Source organism: Crocodylus siamensis, chromosome 7, assembly GCF_052110815.1.
Source record: "Crocodylus siamensis isolate JL-2025a chromosome 7, ASM5211081v1, whole genome shotgun sequence".
In the NCBI taxonomy this organism is placed as follows: domain Eukaryota; kingdom Metazoa; phylum Chordata; order Crocodylia; family Crocodylidae; genus Crocodylus; species Crocodylus siamensis.
In genome coordinates, this window is record NC_143401.1 from 1,045,716 (window position 1) to 1,054,730 (window position 9,015).

At 56.9% G+C, this 9,015-nt stretch overlaps 2 protein-coding genes across 2 annotated transcripts; one reads left to right on the top strand and one right to left on the bottom strand.

Annotated features, from left to right (window-relative positions):
* The first annotated feature begins 525 nt into the window (after positions 1 to 525).
* On the top strand, positions 526 to 5,569 carry MANEAL (mannosidase endo-alpha like). The gene is given in 5 exon segments (XM_090056891.1): positions 526 to 1,684; positions 2,107 to 2,183; positions 2,822 to 3,052; positions 3,054 to 3,149; positions 3,151 to 5,569. Coding segments are annotated over 5 exon segments (876 nt in total). The 5' UTR covers positions 526 to 1,516; the 3' UTR covers positions 3,455 to 5,569.
* Positions 5,570 to 5,708: 139 nt separating this feature from the next.
* Positions 5,709 to 8,986, bottom strand: YRDC (yrdC N6-threonylcarbamoyltransferase domain containing). Its single transcript, XM_090056892.1, has 6 exons — positions 8,829 to 8,986; positions 8,541 to 8,736; positions 7,739 to 7,853; positions 7,242 to 7,361; positions 6,457 to 6,599; positions 5,709 to 6,081 (listed from the first exon to the last, which is right to left on the bottom strand). Exons 1-6 carry the CDS (start codon positions 8,953 to 8,955, stop codon positions 6,018 to 6,020), a joined length of 765 nt encoding a protein of 254 aa, XP_089913018.1. The 5' UTR covers positions 8,956 to 8,986; the 3' UTR covers positions 5,709 to 6,017.
* Between the last annotated feature and the right edge of the window lie 29 nt (positions 8,987 to 9,015).

Genomic DNA, 9,015 nt, shown 5'->3' on the forward strand with positions numbered 1-9,015 from the left:
GAGATGGGCTGGCCGCCCCGGGGACTGGAGCGCTGCGCGCCCAGAGAGCCGGCACGGCACGTGGAAACGTGCGTGAGCGCGCTCGTGTCTCCGTCACTCAGGGCGCCACCGGAGCCGGCGGGCCCTTCCCCGGAAAGCTCCCAGCTGGGCCTCGGCCCCTCTGCCGAGGCTGCAGAAGCGGCCCTGGGGCGGGCAGCTGCAGGCAACGACCCTGCCGCTCATCTGAGCGCTTGCCCCCGCGACGCCTGACTCCGGCAACGCGAGGCCGGGCGCCGGGCACAACCCCGGGTGCGGGCAGCGCGTGGGCCTGGGCAACGGGCGCCCACGCCTGGCAGGGCAAGACACCCGGCCGGCGCCAGGCCCGGCCACCTGCTCCGACTGCGGGGCGCTGGCGCGTGGGAGGTGGGGCTGAGGGGGCTCCGCGCTCCCCCGCCGCCCCGTGAGGCGGACCGTACGGCGCGCGCAAGGGGCGGGGCGCGCATGCTCCCTGCATGCTGCGCGGGTCGCGGCCGGCGGGGGCGCGGGTGCACGGCGCTGCGCGCGCGGAAGCCCCGCCCCCGCCCCCGCGCGCTGCCCGCCGCCTGCTACCCGCGGTGCGGGGCGCCGCGCCCGGACGGCCGCTTCGTGCGCTGGGACCCGCGCGTCTCGGCCGCGCCCGCCCCGCGACAGCGGCTCCAGCCCTACGGCTCCCGCGCGCGCCAGCGGCGAGCCCCGCCGGGCCGGGCCGGGCCGGGCTTCACCCCCGCTCCCCCCGGGCAGCCGCGCCGAGCGTTTCAGCACCGCGGCCAGCGCCGCCGCGCCCGCCCCTGCCGGGGCCCCGGGGCTGGACGGGACCTTGGAGCACGCAGGCTGCTGGGACCCAGCGGTCCTGGCGAGGGGCGTCGCGCGGGGGACCCGGCGGCTGGAGTCAGCCAGGGAGCAGGGATGACCCCGAGTTGTGGGAACAGGATCTGATTCGCAACAAAGCCCCGGGGGGACCTACTCAGGACTTCTTCCCTGTGCTAGAGGTTGGTCTCTGCCCCAAACGCCAGGCCTTTGGGCAGCGCCAGCCGAGCGGCGTGGGGCGGCGCCCGCAGGACCGGGGCCTACAGGAAACCCTGCCTGGGGGGAGCCAGGAGGGCGAATGGCGCAGCCGAGCTCTGACCCCGGGCATAGTGCAGCCCATCCTGCCCCCGAGAACGTCCTTCCATGTGCTCGCTCACAGGCTGGGCCCTGCCCCTGCCGTAGCACGCTCCTGGGGCCATTTAATTAGCAGGTAATTATTTGGGTATTGAGAAAATGCATCTGCTGCTAACCTATGACTAGCAGCACCCCAAAGGCCTCCCACTTGCGGGTAGTTACAGCCATCTCCACCTACCTGAGTGACAAAGAAGAGGTCCACCATTAGGATAGACCCAGGTTCAAACGTTCCCACTGCAGACGGTCTCCCTCCTACACCCAAGGCCCCCTTGCCCTCGAGACCTCCCACTGGCGGAAGGTGCTGGTGGGGGAGGAGTCACTCCCAGGCGCAGCACCCATGGGAAGCAGAAGGCAGGCCGGGTCTGAGCACGGGCGCGTGCTTGCACTCTGCTACAGGAGTCCTGGTGCTGTCGTGGTACCCCCCGGCCTGGCAGATGATAATGGGGAGCCGTCCGAAAGCCTGGTGCCGTTCATCCTGGATGCCGCATACCGATATGCTGTAAAGGTAGGGCTTCTCCTGCCTGTTGCTGGAAGCGATTAAACAAATTGCTCAAATGGCAGCAGAAGCACTGCAGCCAGCTCAGCAGCTCCAGGTTATTTTTAACTGCTTGCTGCATGAGGCAATGAGGGATTCGGCTTTGCAGCCATCGAGCACAAGCAGGAGCCCTGTGGGCACGATTACAGCTTAGGTCTCACGCACATGAAAGCTGAGAGCCTGCTTTGTCCTGGCTCCCAAGGGTGGGCCGGGTGCGAGATGTGCTGTTAGCCTGGTCCCTAGGAGGGGGCTGCCAAGAGCTTCCAGCTGCTCCTTGAGAAACGGGCAGGGGGACCTCTTCAAAAGGCCTGGGCACCGCTGGCCTGCCCCTAGAGCCCCACACTCCTGCAGAGCACAGGCTGTGAGCTAACTCTCTCTGGCTTGTTTCGAAGGTGGCCTTCCACATCCAGCCATACAAGGGGCGGGATGACCACACTGTGCACGAGAACATCAAATATATCCTGGACAAGTAAGTGCTGCCTTGCCGAACACAAGTGCAGCTTTGTGCTGATGTGCAGGGCCAAGGAACGGACCCCCAGGGTTTATGCACCAGGTGCTTCACCACGCTAGAGAAACCTGGGCAGTTACGCTGCTGCTGCAACTGCCACCTCCACGCCCAGACCACAGGCGAGCAGTTTGCTACAGCTTTGCACTGAAATGCTCGAATTCCCACCTATTCTTTCCTTTCTGACCTGTCCATTAGTCAGTTATGCGCAGAGCAGAGGGGCTCAGTAGAATCAAACCCAGAAACACAGCAAAGCAGAAAGCCACAGTGAGAGACAGTCCCTTAAGTGCTTATCTGCAAGCCCCAGAGGTTTCCAGTCTTTTCCCTATTGAGTGCCTCACATCTCTTGTAAGGTTTATATTAACCTAAGACCCAAAAACAGAGGCCAGCTGCAGAGATCAGAACCAGCTTGGAGTTCAATGCTGGGTGCCAAATTAGCAATGCAGGGAGGAAACACGCTACACATCTTGTATGTACACTCCCCCTCTAAAGCATTTATAACCGCCCGAGTCAGAGCCCAGCTCCCAGGCTAGATGGGCTGTTGGCCTGACCCAGTGTCAGTACCCTGACAAGGCTTGTGTGTGCTCTCTCCCCATGTCTAGCTACAGCTCATGTAGTGCTTTCTACAAGTACAAGACGAGCACTGGCAGGAGCCTGCTTCTGTTCTACGCCTACGACTCTTACCTGATGCCCGCTGAGTCCTGGGCCAACCTGCTCACCCCAACGGGCTCCCACTCTGTCTGCAACACCCCTTACGATGGCGTGTTCATAGTGCTGCTGGTGGAGGAGAGGCACAAGCACAACATCCTCTCGGCAGGCTATGACGGCACGTACATACTTAGCGTCCAACAGCTTTTCCTTTGGCTCCTCCCACCAGAACTGGAAAGCGATCAAGGCTTTCTGTGACTCCAACAACCTCACGTTCATCCCGTGTCAGGCCTGGCTACATCAACACTAGCATCTGCCCCTGGAACAACCACAACACGCGGAACCACGTCAACGGGAAATACTACGAGACAGCCCTGCAGGCCGCCCTCATGGTGAAGCCGGAGATAGTCTCCATCACATCCTTCAACGAGTGGCATGAAGGCACCCAGATTGAGAAAGCCGTGCCCAAGACGACAGCGACATGCCTGTACCTGGACTACCTGCTGCACCAGCCCAACACGTACCTAGAGCTGACCCGTCGGTGGGCAGAACGCTTCAGCAAGGAGAAGGAGCAGTGGCTGATGTGACTGCTCTCTACAGGCAACTTCTGGTCTTTACCTTACTGAAAGGTCACGCTAAGTCTGCTCTGGGATCCAGTGCTCCAGGGGAAGCTTGAGAAAGCAGCTAGAGCCTCCGAGTCTGCGTAGAGCTGTTAGCTTGGCCAGGTGGCTCTAAGTGTTCTCCATGAACTGCCCCTACACTTACAGTCACAGGAAGGTTAGAACGAGCAGAGGGATCTCCATGCAGCAGTCTGTTCTGCTGCAGGTTAGCACAGTAACCTCTTCAGTGCCCTTCTGGGGTCTGAACGGGCTGTTACAGAGCCCGCCAGAGGTCTCAGCCTTTCCTCCAGTGCGTTTTTGTGGCATTTTATGCATTTGCTGGGCTCCTGCCCCCAGCACGCATTCTACTTTATGCCCTCAGCTAGTTGCCTGCAGCAGCCATGTACCCTTTCCCTCCCACTAACAGCTCTAATGCATCTCCCTTATCAGCTTACTGTAGAACAGAATAGCTCTTCCTCTCCAGTAAACCCTTCCAAGGAAACTAAACCACAGTTAAAAACCTTTGCCTCAGAGCAAGTGTGTTTTATACCAAGGGCTCCACTTTGGGGGCCTTCCCTGTAATCCGCTGTACACAAGCCCCTGGGTGCAACTAGAGCTGGAATGCTGGTGACCATTTAACCTGTAGCGTGTACAGGAAACCAGTGAAATGCAACCGTCTGTACTCAAAGTTTGCAACTGACTGCTCAGTGTTTGTTTTCGAAGTTCACACCTGGGTTTATTCCCTCCTCTACAATCAAGAGCAAACACTTGCAATAACATTGCCAGTGTGTTCTCCCACCATGAGGTTTGATTTGTAATAGGAGAATGCTCAGACTCTCTAAATCTGTTTTACAAAATCTGTTTGTACTCATCTTTCTATCAGTAAAAAGTGGCAGCTACAGACCGACTTGGTGCCATTAGGCCCTCTGACTACTACTGTTTGCTTTACATGCTAAGTCCTTCCAGAGGTTTAGAAGGCATCTGGATATTTTTGTCATGATTAAAAACTGAAAGCAACATCTGCTCCCGTGATTCTCAACCTGTTTTAGACACCAGACATGCCTCAGAAAGTGAAAGGTCTTAGAGCTCTTGGTTCTCTGACTACAGAAAAACAGAACAATTCTTCTGTTTTAAAGGACTTCAAAGCCCACAACAAGTCAGAATGTTTCTGACACTCTGGGTTCCTAATGGAAACCCATTTATCTTGCCAGGCGTGCGTAGGTGACTGCACACCTAACAAAGCTGACATGGTGCTGCTGCAGATGAGAACTGCTGATTTGGCTGGCAGGAAAGAGCATGCAAAAGAATCTAGTCTTGTCACCGTATTTCGTGCACAGCAGCCAAACACATCCATTGACAGGGAGGTAAACAACCAACCTTTTCTGTCAACCAGACTGTAAAGAACTTCTTTCCCTCAAAAGAGCATCTAAGCTCTGTAGGCATTGCTGCTGGGGTTTGCGCATTACTCTGCACAGCAGCATCCAGATTAGCCCCCAGAAAAAATGAAAAAAGGCACCAGTGGCCAGAAGCAAGCCCCTATGCACAAAACAGTTCATTTCAGAAGTCAGAGCATCTTAAAAAATAATTATTTACAGCCAAATTAAATAGAAAGATTGGTCCATGGTGCTAACAAGCAATACCCCCAAGAACAGATTAATGGCACCCTAGCATTCCCACTATAAATAATGAATGAAAACTGCCTATTCTCTTCCTGTTACATCCATCTTAATCCACTGAGCTTGTTCATTGCCCTACAGATAGAGTTCAGACTGCACTTGTTCTAAGAAAGGAAGCCAACAGTCCGTAAGGAATAGAGTCTAATATCTGCAGCTCAGGAAACTTCTGAAACTCAGCACAGGAATTAACTCTTGCTCAGAAAGGTACCTTCCAAAATGGATCTTCTTATGATGCATAAAGTGCACCAAAAGTTTGTCCTGCTCATCTCCACTTGAAAGAGCAGGGCTTGGCTAGACTTTATGCAAAACATGGCATCCTGAGACAATGCTTCAGTCTAAAAAACCCCCACTATGCTTCACACAGACACCTGGCAACTTGGCGGAGTAAAAGGTTCTCTACAAGAGATCTGAACAGGGGAGGATTGGCCGCTTCAACACCAGAGGAGATGCAGCTGTACAATCCTGATATTCATAGGAACTAAATGGAGAGCCTTGAAAAACTACGGGATGTTGCTAACAAGGCTCTGGTCAGTGTCACAGCCCACTGACACATTATAAGTCTTGCGTTCAGGGTTTTTTTTCCTTTTATTTCAAAGCTGAAATGTCTCTCCAATTTGGGCAAATACATCCATCTGCACAAGGGTGCTTGGAGATATTACAATAATCCGAGGGAGATGACACAAACCCTAGTTTGGTTCCTTACCAAAGTACAGCAGACCAAATGCCAGCATGCAGGCTGGCATTCTTGTGTAATGAGTTAGGACAGGAAGATGACGGGCCTTATTAAACAAGGCCATGACACTGGACTCCTGAAGACACAGGCACACAGTGCCCAGCTTTCCCGACCCTGCAGGGCTCCGGCAGAGTTCAGTTTCTCAAGAAGGTTCCGACGTCAAGCCATACTTCTGCTTCAGGATTTTGACTGTAGGAGCCAGAGCACTGCGGAAAGAAAGGCAGAGGGAGTGAGGACCAGGAAGGAGCTACCCTTGGGATGCAGGTGTGCACTCCAAGGGTGGGAGAATGCAAGGACAAGCTGAGCAGTCGCCTTCAGCTTGCAGCAGGAGAGAGACGGCACTGTGCTTTTAAGAACTTGCAAAAACGAAAGTTAGCAAGTCCTCCTCTTCTGAGCCCAGCTCCTAAATGGGTTCTCCACATTTAGGGGATGGAGACACAGACAGTTAAAGAAGCCTTTTTCTATGGACACAATCTGGGCTAATGCACTGTACAGAACTCAGGAAAACAAGCGCACCCTTAAACACATTTTGTATTTCACCTAAAGCACAAACTGCAGCCACACTCAGCAAAGGGGCTTACCAGCCTGGCCGAATAATAGTGTATTTCCCAGACACAGACAAATCGACCACCGTTGATCCCAGACGACATTCTGGACTCTGAGTGTCTCCAAGTGGACCGCCATCAATGACCAAGGATAACTGAGGCCAGAGGTCTTGGAATTCCTGAGAGAAGGAATAAAAACCATGTTCAACATCCAAAACTCATGATGGGCTCTTGACTTAATTTTTAAGGAGACTCCAAGAGCCAGGCGACAGTTTCTGGCATTAGGCGAGGTAATCTCATTGCTTTGCTTCTGAGCAGAACTCCATAACCAGACACTTGAGAACCCACGTGCGTGTGTAAGTGCTGTGAAATGAAGGAAGCCTTTATAGCTGGCCAGGGTTGGGACCGAAAGTGGCTTTGAGAGTCCATTAAGCCTTAAAACATTGTCCATATTCATGACTGACTCGTGCCTCCTGAATCTGGGAGGCATCCACAGAAACTGCCAATGGCAGCAGCCCTGTCGGGGGGCACCAGCCCTGCCAACAGCGTCAGCAGTCAGCAGGGGCTCCGTTCCCGTCAGGGGAGGCAAGTGCACCCCCGTGCGCTCCCTACCAATTGCCTACATCCGCGTCTATATACAGCCTGTTCCAAGTCTCCTTTCTACAAGGAGCAGTAAGAGGAATACCAGGGCTCAGGAAGAGGGACCATCGCTAGAAGGTCCTTGGTTCACTGCACAAGTAATCAAGCTTGTGTAAGCAATTTTCCTCAGTTCCAATCTGGGAGCCAAGCATAAAAGCTTTCTGCAGCATCAAAAGCCTTACCGAGACGGTGAGCGTGCTCGCCTGAGAGCTGACGTTAGCGCTCGTTAAAGCCAGCGGTCCTGGGCAAGCCTGTGCCAGCTCCCTGATGAATGCATGGTCTGGAATGCGAACCCCGACCAGCTACGAGAGAGAAGGGTAAACGTGTTTACAGCCGGTGACCAGAGCTCCAGATCAGCTCCCTCTCCTGTTACATTGGCTAAAGGCCTCTTGGCTTACAGCCCCAGGCTGAAGGGGCAATGTCCCAGCACCTGCTGCGACGGAGCAAGGATATGAAGCCGAGAGCCTGCGGCACAGAGCTGGGCATATCAGAAACCGCAGGTCCCACTGCAAACAGTCACATGCAAGACATCATCGTGTGCCTCACTGACCAGGCAGAACCAGGCTCAAGGAAAAACCAAGCAGCACTGAGTGCACAGCAGATACATGGCACACAGGAGCAGGAGTGGGAAAACCCGCTGCCTGTCAGACTGGAGATGCTGCTCATCCCAAAGACTTACCAATGTGAATGGGTTCAGGTCCTTGTTGAGTCCATCTGAGCGCTGCAGGACCAGCGTCACGGGTCCGGGGAGCAGGTCCCGTAGAAGCTCCTCTGGCACGCTGACGTGGCAGTACCTGCAAGGCAAAGGGGGATCACACCCAGGCTGCTAGTTAATGTCCGGACAAACTACCTCCAGATGCATTTCTAGGGCCACAAAGTGGAGAGGCACAGATCTCCCTCCCCGCCCCACAAATAAGGAGGGTTGACCTGTGCTGGTGCTGCTGCATCCACCCTCATTTCAACACCCTGCGCCTGGCCCCACTCCCTCGTAACAGAACTGGGCTGCATGCAAATCCTCCACGCCTAGAAAGGCACCTCGCTTACAACCAGCGACAGAACACAGCCCTTTCCCCGCATCACTAGTTTGCGGCCATCCAAAGCGACGGAAACGCAGCTGACTTTATCGTTCCAGTCACGACTCTCTATGCGCTTGACCCAGGAGGGGAGGCAGGGTCACGTCTGCTTTTGCAAGGTGCCGCTCACAACCCAAATGCGAAGCTGACGGGAAAAGGCCCAGGCGGCAGCTTGCTGACCCAGCAGATGCCCCCTTGTTAGACTGAGGCCCCCCCTCGACAAATGCCACCGCCGGGCTCTGGCTCGCTCCTTCGAGCGGAGGAAAGCGACAGAGCGACCCCGGGAGCTCAGGGACGGCCCGGGGTGGAAAGCTCCCAGCGCTGCGGGGTGCGAGCAGGAGTCTCGGGAGCGGTCTCGCCGCCGGTGCGGCGCGTGGGGGAGGGGACCCACCGCCCCCGGCCACGCACCTGTAGATGTGCTCCACGCAGGACAGGCAGATGGCGAGAGGCTTGCCGCCGTCGCGGCCCTTCAGGCTGTAGACAGCGCGGACGGCACGCGAGTCCTGGGCCAGGCAGGCGACGCCGTAGATGGTGTCCGTGGGCAGCGCCACCAGCCCCCCCGCCTGCAGCGCCCGCGCCGCCGCCTGCAGCGCCCGCCGCCAGCCTGCGGGGACACGCACGCCCCCGCTCAGCCCCGCCCAGCACTCCCGACCCGGGCCCCCCAGCCCGTGCCCCGGCCCCGCGCCCCCGTCTCACCCTGCGCGTCCCCCGGAGCGCCGCGGCCGTCGGGCAGGGGCAGGGGCAGGGGCCGGGGGCCGGACCCCGCGCCGCCCTCGCCCGCCCGGGCCCAGCCAGCCAGCACCGCCCGCCCCGCGCCCAGCATGCCGCCAGCGCTTCCACTTCCGGCAGGAGCTGCCGTGACGTCCTTCCGGCCGCCCCGACC

What these genes read in the sequence shown, in the direction of transcription:
- YRDC (XM_090056892.1), bottom strand. Translation starts at nt 8,955, where the DNA reads ATGCTGGGCGCGGGGCGGGCGGTGCTGGCTGGCTGGGCCCGGGCGGGC. An exon ending in TGCGTGGAGCACATCTACAG is followed by an intron (nt 7,854 to 8,540) that starts GTGCGTGGCCGG and finishes TTTGCCTTGCAG; the next exon opens with GTACTGCCACGTCAGCGTGC. An exon ending in ACCTGAACCCATTCACATTG is followed by an intron (nt 7,362 to 7,738) that starts GTAAGTCTTTGG and finishes TCTCTCTCGTAG; the next exon opens with CTGGTCGGGGTTCGCATTCC.